Source organism: Plectropomus leopardus, chromosome 9 (genome assembly GCF_026936395.1).
Source record: "Plectropomus leopardus strain MGB_pleo_1.0 chromosome 9, ASM2693639v1, whole genome shotgun sequence".
Classification (NCBI taxonomy): Eukaryota; Metazoa; Chordata; class Actinopteri; order Perciformes; family Serranidae; genus Plectropomus; species Plectropomus leopardus.
In genome coordinates this window covers 13122652-13145649 of record NC_142184.1, presented here as the reverse complement: position 1 = coordinate 13145649, position 22998 = coordinate 13122652, and the positions used below count along the sequence as shown (strand labels likewise).

General features: G+C 40.1%; 1 protein-coding gene across 2 annotated transcripts; it reads right to left on the bottom strand.

Moving 5' to 3' along the window:
- Positions 1-12244: 12244 nt before the first annotated feature.
- On the bottom strand, positions 12245-22838 carry LOC121946813 (sodium- and chloride-dependent GABA transporter 1-like). 2 transcript variants are annotated; one of them, XM_042491581.2, is made up of 15 exons: positions 22621-22838; positions 21281-21663; positions 20908-21039; positions 20666-20766; positions 20420-20529; positions 20145-20277; positions 19335-19469; positions 19133-19236; positions 18377-18501; positions 18089-18201; positions 17316-17447; positions 16981-17083; positions 16596-16696; positions 16265-16432; positions 12245-14791 (listed from the first exon to the last, which is right to left on the bottom strand). In XM_042491581.2, exons 2-15 carry the CDS (start codon positions 21510-21512, stop codon positions 14351-14353), a joined length of 2130 nt encoding a protein of 709 aa, XP_042347515.1. In that variant the 5' UTR covers positions 21513-21663; positions 22621-22838; the 3' UTR covers positions 12245-14350. The 2 variants fall into 2 exon arrangements, with proteins under 2 accessions (XP_042347515.1, XP_087938128.1); XM_088082002.1 differs by lacking the exon at positions 22621-22838 and adding an exon at positions 22098-22254.
- Positions 22839-22998: the final 160 nt, after the last annotated feature.

Below are 22998 nucleotides of genomic sequence, written 5' to 3'. Positions count from 1 at the left end.
TTCTTGATTGATTTGGCAGGGCCCTATTAATACATTTCTCCTTTGCATCCCGTTATAGCCCTTTTTACATGAAGATCACACTTTAGGGCTGTTACGATGTCTCTTCTTATGGCCTCTTTGCCTTTTTATACAACACCAAACAATGGCAGCATCATCACGCTCCTGTGTATGATTTTAGATACCATGCTGGCATCATGGAATCATGACGGGCATATTTAACTCAACAGTGACCGCCACTAGTGTGACATAAAACTTAGCTGTTCGCATAGCTTCCTAAAAAAAAAAAAACAGAGTGTGATTACATAGACACGAGCAAGCTGTTTATGAGGCTTATCTCAGTTATGATCATATTTGCGATATAGTGTATACATGAGTGCAGAGAAATCAGTTTATTCATCTTCATAGCACACATCCTGGTTTCTTTAGGAATACTCCAGCCAGCATGTTTTGGTTTCTCATAAATTGAATACTCAAAACCATAAACAGGATACTCAAAAGTTGGCTTAACATGGCAATAACAATCATTTACTGTCTCTGTCACATAGCAGCTGATCTCGTCCTCTGCTCAGAGGGTAAGGAGCTCCATGACATCACTGTTTTAACAATTTGCAAACTTTTTTGAGCGCTGTTCATCTTCCTTGAGTTAGAACTTCCTTTACATAGAACATGATTCGGTGCTGTTACTGGGTGTGCACCATTAGTGCAACGGCGTATGCCTTAGGTACACTGCATGGGTGGAGTCTACACACCATTTGACAGTTATTGCAGGCGGCAGATACACTGGATCTAAATTTCAGTGGCGAGAGCGAAATGTACGTCACCACAACCACATGGCCCATACAAACACAAAGAAGTCAAGGCAGATTAATAAGACTGAGAAGTTATGTCAGAATGTCATTCAGGCTGAAATAAAAGCAGATTGTGAACATTGCTGTCCATGCTGGCAATTATTTGTCAACTAGAAAAGCTACCGTGGCTTTTGCTCCGGAGGCCGACATTGTTGTTTGTTTTGTCAGCTGACAGTTACGTGGTTGCTGCCGCTGGCTGACAGATCACACTCCATTTCAACACCTCTCCCAGCCGTCGCCGTTGCATGTAAAGCGGTGCACCGGTGCACTGAAATGAAGCGGACGCACTACCTCCCTTGCTGGCCCAAAGGCGAGACAACTCTGCCCCCCCCCCATTCAATGACTGCTCCTGTTATGCAAATGGCAAGGCGGAATAACAGGCGGTGTAAAAGGGACTTATGTTGCACGCTGTCTCAGCTCCATCTTTGACCTGTTTTGTTGTGCGCATTTGGCCTGCCATTCGGCCGTATGGTGCTTGACACAGCCAGTGATTTCCTACTGATACACTTGGCTTGCATTTAATACTTTTATGTATTATTGATTGATTTGTAAATGATTGATTTTTAGGGCCATCTGCTGTTCAATAGCATGACTGTGCTGCCATTTTGTTGTCCCTTCAAGATAATGAATTGCTTCCAATTAGGGCATACAAATGACAGGCTAATATTTCTTGTTAGCTACAGACCATATTTTTGCTACAAGATCAGGACCCCATGTAATTATTCAAATTTTCTCTCTTAACGACGGGCGGAAAAGGATGTGTATTGAGACAGTGGGTTTTGGGCACTGAGCAGCAGATAAATGTTTGAACCATCACTGAGGGGCATTCTCATGTCTCATTATGAAGCTTGTTAGGGCCGATATTACAGCTGCTTGACTGAGCAGCCTTAATAAGGAAAGTGACCCAACACCAATATGAGCAGCAATGTTTTTTCTCACAAGTCCATCTACGACTGTCTTCCATGACCCTATCTTTTTCCTCTTGTCTGTCTGCCCCTCAGCCCCCCACCCCACCCCTTTGCCACAGCGCCCCACCACCACTACCACTCCCCCCGTGTGTTTGGCAGTCACACAGTCGGCCATGTGTGTGCTGAAGACGTTACATAATGCCCTCCTTTCACTGCACTCCAGATCAAAGAGAACAATCCAGCACAGAAAAATTGCTCCTTGCTGATTTTTCTTCTCTTCCACCATCACATTGTTTTATCAGACTTCAGTACCCAGAGACTGTACAGTAGATGACATTATTATCTGCTTCAGCATTCCTTCTCATGTTGAAAACCAAACAGAGCAAATGGGGAATGATCAGAAAAAAAAGCAGCGCAGGTTAGACCAGATAGGCAAGATGTGACAAAGACACTTCAGGTACAGAAACTTCACTTTTTTTTGATGTGCTCTCGTTCATTTACTCGCTTTAGTACATGCATATTCTCCTTAAACCCAGTCAGGGATAAAAATCAAGAACGGGCAGAGATTGATTTAAATAAAAGAAAATTGAGTCACGGAAATGCTTAGAAAATATTTAAGACATCGTAGCTTTGGCATTTTTATCCATGAGGGCTGGCCTCTTTTACAATAGGACAAAAACATCCTTAAAACAACTGATGCAACTATGATGAAATCATTATTTCTGCTCAACATTTTGCAAAATTCTCTTCTTATTTCTTGCTGAATGTTTGTCACTGTTACAATGTATCCTAAATGTTCCACCACATGTGCCCCCACAAAACCAGGTAGCCTTGATAAAATTAAATTAATAGAAAAAACCCTCTCTCCATCAAGTGGAAGAAATGGTGACACAGAGAGAGAAAGAGCAAGAGAGCATCAAATGCTGTCAGAGAGGCCAGGCCTGTCCACAGCGTTGTACGGATTGAAATAATGAGTGTGTGCTGGGGGAACATTTACCTCCAATGCCAAATGTAGGCAGCACATTTTGGGACCAAAGGGCACAAATGACAAGATAAAGAACAGAAAAAAAGATGAGCCTTTAGTGCGCAATTTAGAGGGAATAGTTTCTCCACTAGTTTAGCTGTTGTACAGTTGTGTAAAATCATCTAATGGGATGACATAAGTTGTATTTGGTGCATGTAGGTTGTGTGTATCACATGCACTGTTGTCGGCGACTGTCTGAGTTTCCCCGCAGTGAACCCCAGCTGATGCACAAGTATTTGATTCCCTCCAAAGAGCTGGGATCAGCAGCAGTCCTTATCTCTGTAAACCCCCCGAGTGATGGAGAGTGGTTCGCTGGTCTGAGGGAGCAAAGCGGCGGGGTTATCTCTGGCCCTCAGCCTGGGGGGATATGTGCAGGTGAACCAGGAATAAAAGCATCTTTAGGGCACGGCACATGCTCGCAGTGGTGCATAGCAGACCGTGAGCTGTGCGGCTGCAGCATCAAATGAATTGTGGGGGAATGGGAGAGGGCAAGGCTTCAGAGTGGGTTTGGCGCTCAAACTGTTATCACACCTGACAGTGTCTGGTTTGGGATCCAGTGGTGCACGCGGCATACGTAAGCGGCTGGTCATCTGTAAGGCAGAGTGATAGGGTGTGACGTGTCACACGCCACATTAGGCCCTGCCAGGGGATGTGTTTGACAGACCACAGGAACTTCACTCCAGCACAACGCTTTGCCTCCCTTCATATTGTCGGACCTATTTGATACTTCCAAACTCACATCTGGGGTCCTATTTTTATGGAATATCGACTTGAATTTCATCCTTGATTTAGCAAGAATATATTAGAATATAATGACATAATATAGTGAAAAGGGCAGCCACCGATTAACTTTTAAATTACTTCAAGGTATTAGGATACACTGACGATTTTTCTAGAACTTGGACCTCATTCATCAAGTGCATTTCTACTGTTGCGTGGTTATATTTTTGTGATATTACCTTTACGTTATTATAAAGTAGGATTTGTATGTAACAATTTAAATACGTCCTTTGTTGCAGTTTAAATTCCTTCAGTTTAATTAAACACAAGTAGTGAATGTGTGGGCCATGAAAAAGTGCACCACACAGGTAGCACAATGCACACAATGGGGATTTGAGGTATAAATAAAGTTTTAGGATCAGAGATAATGTTCAGAAATTAAGTTATACTTCTCAGTAAAAGTTTCAGTTTTTTACAGTGACATCTTATATGTCAACACATTTGTTGCTCCACCTAAAATAGCCCTAACGATGTATGAGCTTTCAGTGCTGTGTCCAATTTATCTCAATGATTGCTGGGATAGGCACGAGTATATCTCATGTCCACAGTTTCTTTGTTTTTAACCAAATTGTCATGAAACAAACTGGAACATTGTTAAGTTTGGAAAATCTCTTAAACTAAAGCAAAAGTTTGACTGAACCAGCATCATCTAACTGATGTCAATTTGATGTTTTTGAACAAAGTTTGGATTTTTAAATGATTCTAAACTTCTCATGCTTATAGTGACAAAAAAAGTGTGTGTTTTATGAAGATTTTATACTTATATTATATTATTTCTGTTTTAAGTTTGTTTTTTTTACTTTATATGAAACTTTTTATGCTGCTTTCTTGGCAAGGACACCCCCATAAAGGAGATGTTGAATCTAAATGGCAATATTCCTGGTATAATAAAAGTTAAAAAGACAATTAAATAAAAAAATACAAACAAATTATGACAGTTCATAGAGCCAAAAAGTGTCCTGAATCATGACCTTAAAGTGGCAGTAGAGGATTTATTTTCATTTGCATACAGGCACAATGTGGATCTGTGTGTATACTGAGAAAACAGATGTTAAACTTGACCCAAAGATTATATTATAACATTGCGTCATTATATGTAGCAGAAAAACAAACAAAAAAACACAATTGTACCCAATAATTTATATTTATAAGTGATTTGTGATTTAATGATGAATTTGAAATTTTTTTAAACAATAATATGCAGATGCACGTTCATCCAAAAAATTAAATACACCATGATGTGTACCTTAAATGTTTTAGGCTTAATCTGGAATCTTTTTATATTAAATATCCAGACATGCTTTGTATTTATTTGGCATCAACAGTATGTCTCATGTGCTACTGAATAGAAGTTGGTTATGTTGTTATTGTGTGTCTTAGTGAGTTAACAGCCATGATTGTGCTCTGCTTGCTCCACTGTTTGGCTGTTTCTTGACCTCATTGACCCCTGCTGTGTCTCTCAGCCATGTGGTGTGTGCAGACTGTTCTCAGGGCATCTTACCTGTCACTGTTTAGGTTAGGGGAGGGAGAGTGCATGGCCGGGGTGCCTGAGGAGGAGAAAGGACAGACCGGGCAGGCCGCTGTGGCCCTGCCTGGTCCAGCTCACTCATCAGTGAGCACAGTTCCCAAACCTCTCTGACAGATCAGAATAGAAAGCATGCACCACATCATAGCTATGATTCACTGCAGCCCTAAGTCCAAGCGTGCCCTGAAGGCCCTCAGACCTCTTAATCATCGTGTGTGTGCCTGTGTGTGTATGCTGTTTAAGGAAGAGAGTGAGACAAACAGGGAATGAATGAGCTTGTTTGCATATGACAGTGCTTCTATAAAAGTTGCCTGTGTGTTTTGTACGTGTCAGAAAGAGTAAACTGCCTCTTAACAGGCCTTCAAAATGTCTCCCAGAGCATAGCACTGTACGTGTCTCGTGTTTTGTTTCAGTATATGGTTAGTTTTTGAAGGGAGGGGGGTATTTATGCGTGTGGGTCGGCTTAAATATCTGTGCCTTATTCTGCAGTCATAATGTGCAGTCAAAGGCAAAACTACATGAGTGAAAATGCCATGCAACAGAAGGAATAATGCCTCCAAAGCACGTGTGGAGGTCACTTGGCTACATTTGCATATCACAAAGTGCCAGAAATAATCAAATCAGCATTTGTTTTTACAAAATCAAATGCAATGAAACTGTGATTCTCTCCTACAGTATATACACATCAATTATGTGTCAGAATAAGACACAAGAGTATTTGCTTGGCTCTAATTTACTCAACAGATTATTTTAAAGCAACTGTGTGTAAGATTTGGGGGTACATAGTGGCATCTGTTTGAATTGAATTTAAATTTATTTCTAAGATGTCAAGAAAGGAAAGGAGAGAATGAACATACATATAAACATACACAAACACACAGACATATCTGAAAAGGAGTGGGTAGAAGTGCAAACTTATTAAATCTCACCCCTTTTCCAACAGTTATTGAAATATAATTGACCTGCTTCCATAGACTGAATTTTCTTAAACTATATATATATTTAAACTATTTGAATTATAAACTATATATGACTATATGTGAAGACTGCAACTACCTGAAACTTCTCCTGGTTAGATTTTTCTCAGTGTTTATGTTGAGGAGGTTTTTACCAGAGAGCCTAATTGGCTGCACAGGTCTCTCCAAAAGAAATGGACCAAGTGATTAAAACTGAAAAAAGCTGTTCCACATTTCAAATCAGTGTTACTCCTACCATGTTCAGCGTGCTAATATGTGTTCACCTTTTTTCTCTGATAATATAAGATCTAGATGTTCAGGAAGTTTTAACTATGAGCCGATTTATCTGCAGAGGTCTCCTCCTCTCCCAAACAAACGGACTCCGTGATTGATACTGGTAAAACACTGAAGACAAGCGGTTTCACTTAACAAATCACTTTTTTTGAGATGCCGCATGATGCACAGGGGCTGTTAAGTACGATGGCCGACACAAAAAATGAATGGCCCCATCTAGAGCTAGTGTTTAGTTTGTTCTTTGTGGGCTAGTTTAGAAACATGGTGGTACAAAATGGCGATCTCCATAGATGACAACCCACTCCCTATGTAGATATGAATGGCTCATTCTAAGATAACAAAAACACAATGATTCTCATTATCCACTGATTACATACATGCTTATGTAACATACGCACTATTTTATATGTATATACTGCCAGTATATCCCCCTAAATTCTACACACTGACCCTTTTAAAAAAAATGATAGTTTGGGGTCATGAACTTCCACCTGCTTTTCACCTTCCACCTCGCTTTCAGTTCCCAGCTGTAGTAAACGGAGGAGACTCAGCCAACATCCCGAGGAGTTAAGTGTTAAGTGTGTGCTGGCGTAATCTGACAGAACTCATTTAGAATGCAGGTCTTTACTGAAGCTGCGCCTGGAGCAGCTGCCTGGTTTTGTCTTTACAATTAACAGGAGTACTTGTACACATTCACATACAATGAATCCATGTGCACATTAACACAGCCATGAACACACATGTGCATGCAACCGTTCATGCAAACTGTGTGCACAAACATGTTACATGCGTCTACAAAAAACACACATATTGCAGATACTGTAAATGCACACAGGTGCATTGCCAGTCAGTGCAGGTTAAGTTCCAAGAGATTAGCTGCAGAATAATGAAATTCAGTGGAATGCCAAGTACATTTCTTCTGTTGTCATTTCTGTGTTAGAGCAGCGAAACAAATAACTCTATTTGATGTTGGCAGAGTTTTTTATTTGTCAGCTATTATCAAAGTCCCACAGCCTAAAGAGGCCCTGGGTAGAGCACAGGGCCTGAAACCCTTTGGGCAGGGAATCCAGGAGGAAGCCATTAGAGGAGCTTCACTGGAGAGCTAGCCCTTCCTCCCACTAGCTTCACATCAGGGCACAAGATCATCCAGAGCACCCACTGTGCGTGACATCCAGGCAGAATAACATGTCTTGCTCACCATGTGGAATTTCTCCCCTTGGCTTATGTTTGGCATGGACTATTCAAGTCCTGTAAATTAGCTGGCTTTGAAAATAGTCGATTGATATTAGAAATCATTGGCTCAATTATTGTTTCTTTAAAAATATATACATGCAAAAACACACCTGAAATTTAGAGTTTATGACAAATTCATTGAATAGGAAAAAGGTTGCCGTTCTTTTCTAGATATTTCCTGCACCCTTTTTTTCAGTGTTTCACTTCGCCTATTCCTCGGCCTGATTTGCATTCAGTGTTTGACCCAGGCAGTAATCTACAATGACTCCCCCATAAGCCCCTGGCACATTGGGGAGATGTTATAAGCTGTGACAAAAGACAAGAAGTGCTACAGCAAACTGAAAGTAGCAGGGGGACAGTCTCTTGATTAGCTAAAATTGTCCTCTTTATTGTGACTTTAAATTCACTCTCACAGATTCATTTGAATCACAGTTGCTTTTTTGCAATATTCCTTGATTGAAAATGTTATCCCCTTTTTTTGTATTACATGGGAAAACTGTACCGTTGTTTACACAGAAATACAGAAGAGAAGTAAGATTCAGTAAGATATTTTTATTAGACACCAGATGAGACGGGCAGGTACAGGTTTCTCCACGATATTGTAGGTTTATGAGCTGCTAAAAGAGGCAAGATGGGGGGAAGGGCATGTAATGTAAATTTTTGAAGGGTCTGTATAATTTCCAGAAGAGGCGGATTGTTAATTCAAACCCATAGGTTTTCCTACAGTGAGTGTGATAAGCCCTTATGATTTGTGACAGGGTAACCTCTTTGGCATAGGCCTCAGAATCTGACATTTGCATCCGTACAGAAATCGTATGCTCCACTTGCCTCCAAGCATCGTTGCCTGAAGTAACCACCATATTTGCTGTGTCACGAGAGCACACTATCAAACAGCAAAATCATCAGGAATCCACATATTTCACATGTCCCAGAATGCACCCGGTAATCTCAGATCCCACCCAGCTGCACAGCAAAAATGTAAAGCAGCAGTCCAGTTTGTGTGCAAAAAAGACACCTTAGGAGTGAGGTGGTAAACAAGTTAATTTCAGCAAGGTTCATATTCAGATTGGAAAATGGAGCCCAATTAGCATATATGCAGAGAGGCTTTGCATGCTTGACATCCTCTCAGCCCCTCTGCTGGAAATAGCCATGCACACAACATCCTCTGATTACATTGATATGTAGATTCATGCATCTGCAAAGATTAGTTATTCATTAATGTATTTGCTTTGAATTCTCGGGTGAGTGTACCTCAGACAGAGAGTCTGGGGCAAACCAAATGCATCAGAGGAAAAAATGTCACAAATGATCACACAAAATCCACATCAAAAATATGCAGGTTCGGTGACCCACAACAACATAAACCCAATAGGGCGTTACGATTAAGAAAATCCTTTGGCACTGGGGTTAAAAACAGAGAAAGTATAAACATAATTATCAGCCTTTTCATCTTCACAGCAGAATTAGTTTTTCGTGCTCTAAGTGGGCTATGTGGATTAATCATTGCAGCCTGTGTGAGTTTATAAGCTGTAGCGTTCTGTCATCCTTTCATAAAAGCATCATGGATCACCAGTTTGCTTCTTCAGTGTCCTCTCTTGCGGCCACACTGCGAGCACTTTTTAACTTTAAAAATAGGCTCACGACAGAGTGCCAAGAAATGCTAAACACCAAACAATGTCCCCTTGCTTAGATCTGGCCACAAAATGGAGCTGATAAGCTCAGAGACTGTGCATGAAAAAAAGAAGAGTCACATTAATTAATGCTAATTTATATCAATTAATGTGTACACTGCTGATACAGATACACACCTAATGCATAGTGTCAGTGCATGGTCAAATTTATTTATATTCCCCTTAATCATAGTTACAGAATCAGTGGGCTTCATATCGTCCACATTATGAGACAGGAAATGAAAATGACACTCCCCCAGACTTTGGGAGGGGGTTCCATATTATTTGCTCATTAAGGCAAAAAAGAGAAAACTGTCTGATGAACAATGGCTGACAAAATGAAAACAGAATAATTAAAAGACTCGTATTGAAATGTAGGCGGTTTGAACATCAACACCAATTTGGCCACCATTTTTTCTCTGATATGATCCACAGGTGCGTTTCCTAAATTAAACGCCACTGACACTGGACAACAGAAGAGCTCGTGTATGACTTTAACGGCCACAGTTATAAACATGTGGTCATCATTTTGAAGCAGTAGCAGTTGCACCAAAACTACCTGATAATGCTTAGAAAAAAGATCACGTTTTGGCTTAAAATAAGTATGATTTTTACTGACTTAATGTAATGTAATGTGACACACTACAATTCACTACTCTGTGTAATAGTCTCTCCTGGAGGAAACTCCTGTTGTTGTTTGACCCATACACCTAGAAGGTGCGTCCCAGAAAGTGTGTCTGACTTTGAATTTGACATATTGGCCAAACCATGTAACTACAACTTTTGGTCACATGATGTCATCATGCCCAAAACACTTTTTCTCATAGACCTACATTGAATGACTGCAAATCAGTTGGTACATTTTTTTTAGCATCACAACCCCTGCAAATTGACTTGTTTCACTATCAGGATTTGATCCATTTGGTCTGATAACATTTTGAAAGTCTTGAATAGCCGCAAGATTAAATCATTTCAAGGAAAAACTGGAAGGCAATGTTCCTGGCATGCTTGCTCTATGGGCCCAACGATGTGGAAAAAATGGGAAGGATAATTGAATTTTATACCGGGAAGTCAAACTTTTTTTTTTAACTTTCATAGAGAGTAAACAGCTTCTGTCTCCAAAACTGTATCCAGTTCTCATTATACATCTATGGTCCAACCCTATGTGGACATTGTTGCTCTTTATATTAGGTTGCCTGACTTCATCCCTTGCTCCCACAATAATTGCCACAGTCATTAGAGGTTGCCACCTAAGAATAAACGGGATGGGATGTAATTGCTGCTATGACCCATTAGATTCCTTGACACTCAAGAGTCAAGGAATCAGTGTCAGTTCCAGGAACAAGACTGATGGACTGACCAAATATTTATTTGTGAGGTGTTATTGCTCTAAACAATAAATTGTTACACAACGGTTCTTATGATATCTTCCGCAAAATGCACATGACAGTTAATATGATTCCTAACATATTAGCGTCCCACGAATGGCAGTCACATTAATCTCTAAATGTAAAGTTATGACCCGTCTCCAAGGTGCAAGTCCAGTGTTGGTTTGACCCATCCACCACTGCATCCTGCTTTCATATGTGGGGTTTTACTCTTCATACGACGTCCTTCTTTCCTCTCGTCAGCTCATTGGTCATGTTATTCCAGCCGTCCTGATTATGTGGGTTATACACAAATAACTAGCTCATGATTACATGGGTTATATACAAATTCTGGTACATAACTTATCCTAGGTATCATGAACAGTGCAAGATAACAGCCTGCTCTATAGACAGACCTATAGTAATTGCTGCCATTGTGCCATCACAGCTATTCTAATTATAGAGTTACAATGTTTTGTTGCTGCCATCAATTTTTTGGAAGTACGTAAATAATTTGGAGGCACCTTTTTTGGTGACAAAACACAGTAAGCCACTATGATAAGCAGGGATGAAACCAAAATTCTTCATCAGGTCACACAATCGATGGGTCACAGAATTCAGCATAACACTGGGATGTCAGCAAATATTCACAAATAGGCCAACTCTTTAAACATCCACTCTTGTAGAAAACCAAAACGTTTTGTGTCCAAGTAAAAGCACAGAAAAAAACATTTCTTTTTCAGCATATAAAAATATTGGTAATACATTTTTTTTAAAGAAGTTTAATCCATCACTGCTGAAGCTGCTGCAAATTGCCGGCCCTATAACCTAAGACTAATTGTGTTCTGCAAGATTGCTCCCAACTAATCAAGAGCTTCCTCCTCCCTGTCCTCCCCTACCGAAAATGATGATCAATGGCTCTCTCAGACATAAGACATCGGTTTAACTTGTCTCGGTGGTGACTGGTTTTCATAGGTAATGATGCTAAATTACACAACTGGGAATAAAGGAGGCTAGTAAGCCATCCATCAGGGGCTAGTTTATATGAGCTGCCATGAGAGGCATTATTCAAACCCCGGTCCACACAAACACATAGCTTTCTGTCCCTATAACCTCTCTTTCCTCCTTGCTGCCCCCCCCCACACAGACACACAGTTCGCCACAAGCTACTAGAGGGGACATCTCATTCTTTTATCCACGGCGAGTCATTGTGGTGGTGTCAGCTGGTGCCGTCTCTTTTATCACACTGGAAACTAATGGAAGCAGCAACTGCAGGAGGTGGGGGAGAAGATGCAGGCACACACACATAAACACACACAGAGCCATAAGAGGTTGGGGAGATGGGGCGGGTGGGCACGCCAGGCCCCGGGGCAAGAGCTGTTCTGTGGTGATGTTTTTCTTGCTGAGGCCTCTCTATCAGCTTGTGTTTCTGACACTCAATAAACCACAAGGAAGGGCCTCGGACGCTTTTCTCTCATTCTCTTTTGATGTTTTTTTTTTCTTTTTTTATTGTAATGTTAAGTTCCTTTTCACCATAACGTTAGAGTTAAGCAGGGTGTCATATTCACCCAAAAGGTTTTGTTTCATTTTACACACCTGGCCTCATTTTAACTAAAGAAAAAATGAATCCAACTACACATTGTTTCCCACCTAATCCCTGCTTTTGATTTTATTGGTCTCAGATTTTCCTGTGTCTATTGACTAGAAATACTCTACGGACAACAACAGGGTTTATCTACAAGAGAGGGAACAATAACCAATTACTGCGGGAGGATTCGGCGCAGCATACATCTTTTGATAGGATAGTTGGGTTGACCTAATTTCCTGATAACAGTGTTGAAAAGCATGGGGGCCGCTACTTTAAACACACATGCTATAAGGGACATATCGCCAGGCATGTATTGTATTTATATTTTCTATAACTCTTTATTTTTTCAGTCTTTTTCTGTTTGTATAACATAACAATCGTGCTTTATCATGTGACACCATTTAGATACATATCATGTTTATATTATGTTTTACATTAGGCAGTGAGACAGTTAAAAATATACAAAACAATATTGTTTTACTAGACATAGTTTCTATTTTTAATATAATCGTCAGTATCTTCATTGTCATCATCATTTCGTATATTTCTGTAAGATATGTGCTTTAGCTTCTGTGATCAAAATATTATTGCAGAAAACAGCAACTCCATTGTTTCAACATTTAGACAATAACTTCCAATGTATTACAGACATTCACAGTTACATGTTTTACACGGTACAGTTTTACAACAAAGTTCCAGAGAAAACTGTGGTAGAGTTAACTTTATACAAAATGCACAGGACATGAACTGTAGCCATTTCACATTTTCGCTCAGTTGTTTTGCTTTTCAAAGTAAACATGTTCTGTTCAACCAGATGCCTTTCACAGTAGCTGCCATAGAAGCAAACTAACATTGTCCTAACACGCCATGGCAAAAGTCTGGGGAAATTAAAGCTTTGTGCTTTTCACTAGTAAAGCAAAGACAACATAAACAAAAAGAGAAACAGACCACTTGCTTACTGGCCTGCACTTATACATCTACATATGTATTGCTGAATACATATTGATCAAACTATGATTGATCATTACACATAAATAAAAATAATGACTGTACTTAAACACAGAGTTGGTCCAGGTTTTTGTGCTAGCATACAAAGTTGTATTTTGTAGTTCTGCCCAGTCGTGTAAACAGACTATGGCTTAGATGAAATTGGTGTTCTGGCTTAAGGCCGTCTCTGTTCATTTTCTTTTTTTCTTCTTTTTTTTGTTTGTTTGTCAGGAGACATTTCAGAAATTAGTCACTGATGTTCCTGAGGAAAGCATGCAAAACGTAAACAGGATTGACTGTCAGCATTAAGGGATAGTCGATGTTTGTAAATCACTTTTCTAACCCTGTGCTTTTTTTTTCTCTTTATTGTACTTCTTTGTACCCTGTGCTTTGCCAACCGAACACTAAATAGCATAGTTTTTGCTTTTGTCTGCCTATTGATTTTGGTCCTCCATCACAACACATATAGTATAAAACATCCTAAAAATAATTCTAAAAATGTTTTTGATCACATAAAAGTTTTCCCTTTTTTTTGTTTTTTCTTTTTTACCGAAAAAAAAGGAAGGAAAAAATAACAGTCTCTCTCACACACAAAATCTTTTGCAACAAATACTGGATTTCTCCAGAGCTCCTAAACATGAACTTCTTATTGGCATTGTGCTTACTCCCCGTTCGCCTTGTGGCCTGTAGTTTACCTCACAGAGTGCAACGTTTGGAAAATAGACAACTGTGTGAGGTTTAGTAAACATCCACAATAAAATTGACGCCATCCACTTGCACTCTTCAATGATGTCAATTTTGTTCACTACTTCATCTACTATATTCACACGGTATTTACTTGATTCATGAAGATATTCAACAAATCTCTAATCTATATCTCTATATTTTTTTCTTTTCTCACAGTATTACACAGTATGTTTACACCTTTTTTAAACTCGGATTTATGGTTGTATTTGTGAACACTAACAGTCTTTGATATTGTTTTCAGAATCCAAACCAACAATAAGACATCATTGGCTTGGTTTTACAAATGCAGAAAAATTAAACATGGTTTGAAAATCTGTTTTGATCACATATTGCCCCTGGAGGTAGGTGAATCAATTAAAATCTTGGAAGTCCTTTGTAATGTTCTCTTTTTGTCTACATGCTCCATGAGGGTTTCTTTGTTGTCTACACGTTGGCCTCGGCATTGGTCAGGTTAGAGGTCGGGCTTGTTGGGTTCGGGGGATTTACGGGCTCCGTTGGGCTCGCTGGGTTTGGTGGTGGGCTGGTCGGGCTAACAGTTGTAGTGGTGGGGTTAGCCGGACTGGCTGTGGTGGTAGTGGTAGTGATGGTGGGAGCGGGGCTAGTTGCCGGGTTCACGGGGCTAGTGGCAGTGGCTGGATTCGCCGGCGGAGGAGCCGGATTAGCGGGGGTCACGGGGCTGGTTGAGTTGACAGGAGCTGGATTGGTGGGGCTGGCAGGGTTTGCCGGAGCTGGGTTGGCAGGGCTAGCGGGATTGGATGGATTGGCAGGGCTGGACAGGTTAGCGGTGTTGGTTTCCGCCTGTTGCTCAGGTCCATTCTCCTGACGCCTGACAACTGCAGGAGGCTGCAGCATTATCCGAAGTCGCTGGGAGAGAAACACAATACAAATTACTTATATAATAAGGGGATTTGTTATAATTATGTCAAAGTATCAATCTCTCGATACATACAGATTGTGAATGTTTGAGACGGTTTCACGTAGCGGTGGGGAAAAAATGATACCATATGATATCACAGAATTTTGTGTAGCAATATCATTGATGCTCACGGACAGTATTGGTTGTTTTTTTATATACATATTATTAATATTGCAAACACAAAATAGACTTTTGGTAGTTTGCAGAACCATAAAATTAATTGCTTTTTCAGTCCACCAGACACAGTTTGCTGCAACAAAAATAATTGAAGTGAGATAAACAGACTAAAGCTATAGATAAAACAGATGTTTAAAAAGTTATATATGTTTATAGATGTTTATAAAGTTATATATATATATATATATATATATATATATATATATATATATATTAGATAGTGTCACTAAAGGACATTATATCAATTAAGAGTGTAATAAAATATCAACACAATTGAGTGTCAGGATAGCATGTTTTGTGATACTGTATCGATTCTCAGAAACACTGCATAGATTGTATTGATCATTTACATGCAGCATTTGTGGCAGTGGTTCATTTTGTGTTGTGTTTGAAACCCCTAGATAAGTGTTGTAATCTAGCTTCTGCCATTTGACTTTTCTATTTCTAACATATCGACTATGATAAGTACAAATGCAGATCCCACTTTTCTGAGTGCATGCAAAAAAATAATTTTTTTACTCAGATGTTAGGAATACAGGGGATTGTTCTTTACACTATGAGAGGTTTCATAAAATTAGATTTAAAAAAAATCACAAAATGTTGCCCTGCTCACAGTATTGAAGTTAGGGTTACTGCAGTATAGCATGGTATGAAAATTGATGGCTACAATGTAGCTTATCTATGTGTTGATAAACTAAATGCAATCACACAGAGAATTTCATCTATGCACACATACTTGTATTAAAAATTGGTTCAAATTTTTAATCAAAATAGCATTTTTTTCAACTAAGCAATTTTTCTTCTGTTTTCATTCAGTTAAGGGTCATTGTTACTGGTAATAATAATAATAATAATAATAATTGTGTAATACCATGAAACCATTATATTTTCTGTGATGGTTATTAGACCGTAAAAATCTTATATAAAGTTTTAATGTCAACGCAGTATATTGCATAATATATTGAATAGTAATCCCTGTATCATGATATTGTGTATTGAATCGCCAGTTACTTGCCAATATACAGCTTTATCTTTATTTCCTTTAAGTATCAAAAATGATATCAAATACTGATGTCTTTCAAGGTATTGTACCAAAGTTAGAAATTTCAGTATCATAACAACCCTAATATGTTCATTTACAGAGACAGAACAGATCTTAAGCTAAAAATCTGGCAACACAAACAAGCAAGGCCTATGCACCCTGAAATTCACCCTAAAAAACCCAACAGACAATTCATGCTTACCTCTTTGTAAGTGCCCTTGAGTCCTAGATACATATAGATCATGTACCCTGGTATGAGAACCATGGAGGACAGTGCCATGAGCCAGCCCACTCCCTGACCCCAGCCTGGGAACACATAGTCTCCCATTTTGAGAGGAACCATTTGTATGGCGCTGAACAAGAACACCCCCTGTGGGAGACAGGAGACGCTTTATGCATCCTGACACCACTGACTGCAGGCAGCGCTGTCTCGGTCTGACATGGCTGCGGGCAGGTAATATTGACTTTATTTATTGTTTCATTTTTCATGCCATGACTTTAGATGTACGGTTGTATTAGTTCAGAGTACTCACGCCGACGATGAGAGGGGTGAACACGACCCAGCACAGCTTCCACCATATACAGGGCTTGTAGCCAATCATCTCTTGGATGTTGTCGTAGAACTTGTTCACACCTGTGAGACAAACGAATCTACAATCAAAATATTCATATCCAATTTATTTCAATTTGCAGCCGGTCTGCCATGCATGATGATGAGGACAGTGAGGTGGAACACATGAGTGCTCATGACCTTGAGGCTGAAAAGCGTTTGAAGCAAATAATCTCTGGATAGGTGTGATGCATTCTAACCCTCGTATTTACCTTTCATACATGTGATATTTCATTTGTGAAATTGTGAAGAAATTTTTTTAATTATAATTCTGCTCCTATATTGCATGAAACACTAGCGATACACACCGTAGCACCAGGATATGGAGATGCATTCAAAGAAGACCAAGAACAGCAGACACATTCCACTGGCAGAGTAGTAGTCAAACAGTTTGAACACATAGATCCCACCCTGGTTACAGAAAAACGAACGTGTTATAGTGTTATAAAACAGCATAACACACTCTGGTACTGTATTTGGTGCCATTAGGAGAACAAGTCAACATTTGAATTGCTCATGCCCACTAAAGACAGTAGATTTCACTTGTATCTTTTAATTACATCTTTCAATTCTATTACTCATTTGTTTAATCCTGTGTCATTAATAGTCAGTGGTTCACACAAGAGAGCTGCCCCTGCTGTACCTGTGTGATGTTTGAAAGTCCGATCACATAGGACACCAGACAGACAACCGCGATGAAGATCTCTCGTCTACTCCTAAGAGCTCGGGGAAACTCGTCCACCAGAGCAGTGATGAAGCCTTCAACAGTGCAGAACTGAAGGACAGAGAAACAGTATTAAGTGTGAATATGCTGCTGCTTTTATGTCCTGTGACACATTTTTTTTTTAAATATATGCAGTTTATTTATCTTTTTTGCAGCATGTAGAGGCCTGTGGATTTTTTTGCAAAATGTATCCTCCCCCAAACAAGTTTTATTTTGGTGCTCAGGCTGACTGATGATGACAAATGACAAAGAGTTGCAGTGTTCACCAAACCATGGGACAGCAACACTAACGTAATCTTCTGAATGACCAAGCATCCACTTCTTGGAGGCCATTTTGGTAACAGCTCTGTTATGCAAAGACTATTTAATTTAATTTATGTCTTTTACTTTGAAGTGCTGGTGGTCATACCCAGCTCTGCGTATATACATTTTTTTCTAGTTTCCGTGGCCTTGTTCGAACCCAAATATAATACACAAAAGAAAGAAACACAGACAGGGAAACCTGCGGGCACATGGAGGTGATAAAGTTGCATTAAAAAGACTTGACAGTTAATGTCAAAGCTCAGCTATATCTGTCCACGAGAAGCAAATTGCATGCTTATCATGCAGAGAGCAGGGGTTAGCTGCATGATATGTACCTACATTTAAATATTTAGGTCAGCCCATGAGCAGATCATCTCCAAACCCCTTACCTGGCTGTCTATCCCCAGCATGAGCAGCATGGAGAAGAACAGAATGGCCCAGAGTGGAGACACTGGCAACTGGGTTACAGCCTCTGGATAGGCCAGGAAAGCTAAGCCAGGACCTGGATAGTAAATATGAAAATCGTATTTCATCAGGGTTATTCTCGCAGTACGCTGTTATGACTGCAAACACATATTCACATAGAAGTGAAGACAAATTAAGCAGACAGCATCAGTGACAGTGCACTTTTGTTTAGTGCAGATACAGAGGAAGGCATGTGTGCAATCTGTAGTTACCTGAAGCTGCTACGTCGGCAATGGGTTTCTTTGTCACATGTGCCATGAAGCCAACAATAGAGAAGATTACAAAGCCAGCAAACATGCTGGTACATGAGTTGATGCAGCACACAATGATAGAGTCTCTGGGGAGAGGAAATATAAAATAGGCCTGTTGTCAAAGATTTAAGTTGACTTTTTTTTTGTCTGTATCAAGCGTCCCTGAGACTGAGATCTGAAAAAGTAACTGTGAAAATCCATTACTGCTATTAATTCCTTTTGATCATACAGATGTTTGCATCATTTTTATTGTCTATGACAAACAAACAGACTTCATCAAAGACCTTGTGACAAATAATAAAAAATTCTCATATTTCTCCTACGCATAGATGCAGAAAGATGGATCCATTTGAAACAAGGACACAAAATGAACGCAACTATTTTTATGTAACTGATTGTTTATGTGACCCAGAACCATGGGGCTGCTGGAGAAAACACTCAGCCTTTGCAATCATAGTTGTTGTTTTTTTCCCTCTTGCACGCACACAGACTGCAAGAAACAGCTATCTCCTTAGATTGTTATTATACTCATGATAGCAACTCACATTAATAAGACCCTTTAAGGGCTTTTACCAAGTATCCTTGAATAAGGTCTTTAATAGGGGTGTACAATACAGTAAAATAGCAGCAGTTTAATTACTGCCATCTTCAGCTTTTGCAATTTGCTCTAAATTCAGCAGCATTGTGACTCTCCTGGTGAATCATCACCAGCCTTACCTGTAAACATTGTTATTGAAAGGGTTGTAGCTGCCCAGAGCTATAAGTGACCCCAATCCCAATCCATAGGAAAAAAAGATCTGGGTAGCTGCATCCAGCCATACCTGACAAAGGAACACAAGCATTTAGCTACGTGATGCCGAGCTCTGCTCACTCAGGCATGCAGTACACAGGCATGAATCATACGACAATATGTCATTACCTCCGATTCTTTGAGCTTTTCAAAGTCAGGGGTGATATAGAACAGAATTCCCTCTCTAGCTCCAGGTAGAGTCACCCCACGGATGAAGAGAATAAACAGCATGAAGTAGGGATATGTAGCTGAGAAGTAAACGACCTATACAGTAAGAGATGGCAGAATCAGCATTGAATCTTGAGTAAATGTATGATGATTATATAGAATTTGTAATTTTTTAAATTCACTCACTATTTAGAAAATTTTCAAGGGATGTTAAGATTTTCTAGATTTAATTTCCTTTGTCTCTCTCTTCCACACACAAAAAAATATATACATAAATACAACACATACATACCAAATATTGAGCAAATACATGACTGCAGTTTCACTTGTGCAATTATGACATTGTGCTAGCAGTTTGTAAGCAGGGGGGGTTTGTGACCAAAACAAATTTTATTTGTCATGGTCATGTGATGCATTAGACTTTTAAAATGTGGCACCACAAGGGAGGGAAAACTGCTCCAAGTGAAGGGAGAGGACAAAACCAGATTGTAGCGTATGGCTGTTTGTTGCTCCTCCTATCATGAAGCCACACTCAGCATAGACACCGTGTCAGGAGAATTGGACTTAGAGGAGCCACCATGAGGCAGAGCAGGATTAGTGAACATGACTGTTTGATGTCTCTTATTTTAAAATCAATCTGGACAATGCTGACTGTAGCCTGAATGATTGATGAGGTGATATTAGACTGATTAATATTGCATTGCTGTCACATACTACTTATTAAGAACCAGCATAGCATAGGAAGTCTTGGATACCCAAATATTGGCTTACCTTCCCTGTCCAGCTAACCCCTTTCCAGATACAGAAGTACACAAGGACCCAGGCGATGGCCAGTGTTATTGCCAGTGGCACTCGAATCTGGCCTGGTTTTTCCAAGCCATCAGTCATTTCATGCATGTTGCGCCTATAAGTCAGAGCGAGCAACAATGAGACTATAATACACACAGTGAAATAAGCATGCAGCAGAGGAGGCCGTCTTTTTTGTACTTTGGGGATGCATGCAGGGTAAAGCTGTGCTGTTGTGAAAAAAGCAGTCAATATCTTACTCCCAAAACTCCATCACAGCACTGGTGAGATTGGTGGTATCAGCAATGGAGTAGTTTGTATAACATTTTTCTGTGTTCCATGGATTGTTACATGAGCTCCATGGAAGTTCCTGCAAAACAAAAATGACATTTTCCCCCTCTTTGACACATTTATGTGTTTTAAAATTCCTTACAGCTTTATCATATAACAACCTTGACCCCTATGCCAGCTTTTTATGAATCACGTGAGCACACTGTGATACTTACAGTGGTGAAGGAGTTGTACAGGTAGTAAATGGCCCAAGAAATGATTACAATGTAGTAAATGTTAAGCCAGAAGGACAGGACAGCTGCTGCAAGGCCCACACCTATCATACAGAAATAAATAAGGCAGTGTTGTAAAACTATGGCCCCCATAAATCCTCATTATTAAGCACCAAATTGCTTTTATTATTTAACAGACCTGGTATCAAGACACAAATGTCCAGAAATATTTAAGCGATGTGTACCTTTAAACATAGGAGCCAGTTTCCACACACCAAGCCCTCCAATTGAGGTGTATTGACCAAGGGAGCATTCCAGTAGAAACAAGGGGACCCCAGCAAATATGAGGGTCAAAAAATAGGGAATCAAGAAGGCTCCTGGATGGACAAAAGTACATCAAGTTATGCAAAAAAAGAGACCACTTTTAGGTTGAAACTGAACTGATGCACTAATTAAAACACCACAGCACAGCGTGAATTAATAAAGGTTATAAATGTTTGTGATTTTTTTTTTTTTTTTTTTGCATGTAATCGACACGCTCAATTAAGCTCGATTGTGTGCATCGTGGAGCCGAATGCTTAAAATTAGCTGTGACGAGGAAAAACAAAACATGTTTACCTCCACCGTTTTTCCCACAGAGATAGGGAAATCTCCATACGTTTCCCAGTCCAATTGCATAACCCACACACGACAGGAGGAAATCAAATTTTCCCGCCCATGTCTCTCTATCAGGCAATTCCTTTTTCTGCTTATCGGGTTTCACGTCCAGTGACTTGGGCTTGTCATTATTAGTGGCCACCTCGTTCAGTTCTGTGACTTGTCCATCCGTTTTGGTGCCGTTCGTCGCCATGTCTCTGGATTTGGCAGAGGTCCTGGCAGTCGGACGGGAGGCTTCAGCACCAGTCCACGTAGACAGCAGCTTCGCGGTGTTTTAGACCCTAACCTTTGGACCAAATGTCTGGAGAAGCCTGTGCACACACGGCTCGTCAGTCGCCGTTAACCTGGAATCGTGAATAGAGGATTTGGGTCGGTTTTTTTTTTTTTTTTTTTTCATGAGGCGCTAATTCCTTGTAAAGCAAATACATTTTTACACTATGTTTACTCCTCGGCACAATCATACAATTCAATGCATTTTAAAAAAGCGCACAATAAAACATCTTATGAACATTTGGCTCCCTGACACAATTTTCATTCATATCACCAACAAACCGATGGCAAAGTCATGCTGGACTTGCTCCCATAACTAAAAACACAGACGACAGATTGCGCGTAAATTATCAGCAGCCAAGCCAGATCAGGACACACATGATAGCCTAAATAAAGTCTACGATTAAATCAGCCAAAAAAGAATTAACAACATCAACGCTGGGAAAAAAAGGAAACTTTAAGACAAATTACAGCACCCAAAACATGCGCTTGAAGCGGCAAGACGCACCGTAGCAATAGCAAATAGCCGATGATAATTAAGCATAATGAAGTGGAGTCCACCAATTACCACCTGCAGATTCTCCCAAACACTTATCCACACACGGAGAAGCAAACAGCGGGGATACACAGAGGTCTCAAACAAACTGGAACACAAAACGCATAGTGGAGACAAAGGGATGTCCAATGCGTAAAAGCTTTACGCATCAGGCTGCACAAATAGCCACCCCATTTTACCCGATTAATTGAGAACCAAACATGTTATTAAACGCACGAGAATGCGTCTCCACATTTTTGCGCCATCCAATAGACGAGCAAAACTGCAATCAATTCTGCATTTAATTGGCTGTAGCGTGTCGGTGCAGAACCCATCATGCAGTCGTTACATTGACCCCAGCAACACACTGAAAAGACTCATTCACAATTCACTCAATATCGCTGCAAAGACAAATAATGAGAAAAAGAAGAATCATGCATTTGGCAGCTTTTTAAACACAGACAGACGGCGAGAATTCAGCAGCCAGTTTACTCACAATGAATGTGTGATCTGTGCCGCCGAGGATACGCTGCCTGCCACAAATCTCGAAACGAGGTATCCGTAGATTCCTCCTGTGGATGAAGTTGTAAACTCCCAATATTTCTTGCAACATAAATAGATTTTACTTCCATTAAAAGACTTAAAGGGACCATGCAGCGTTAGAGGTGTCCAAGCAGGAGCTGTCCAGCGGGGAGCAGTGCTGAAGACCAGGAGGAGGAAGAGGAGGAGGAGGAGGAGGTGGTGGTGGTGGTGGTGGAGGAGGAGGAGGCTGAATCAACACGGGCAGCAGCCGCTTCGCCTTGTGCGACTGTCTAACATCAACAACCAGAGACTCAACTCCCATCTACACAGCCTCAATGTCATCTCAAAGTCG

What these genes read in the sequence shown, in the direction of transcription:
- LOC121946813 (XM_042491581.2), bottom strand. Translation starts at nt 21,512, where the DNA reads ATGGCGACGAACGGCACCAAAACGGATGGACAAGTCACAGAACTGAAC. An exon ending in ACTGGCTCCTATGTTTAAAG is followed by an intron (nt 20,767 to 20,907) that starts GTACACATCGCT and finishes TCTGTATGATAG; the next exon opens with GTGTGGGCCTTGCAGCAGCT. An exon ending in TGTACAACTCCTTCACCACT is followed by an intron (nt 20,530 to 20,665) that starts GTAAGTATCACA and finishes TTTGTTTTGCAG; the next exon opens with GAACTTCCATGGAGCTCATG.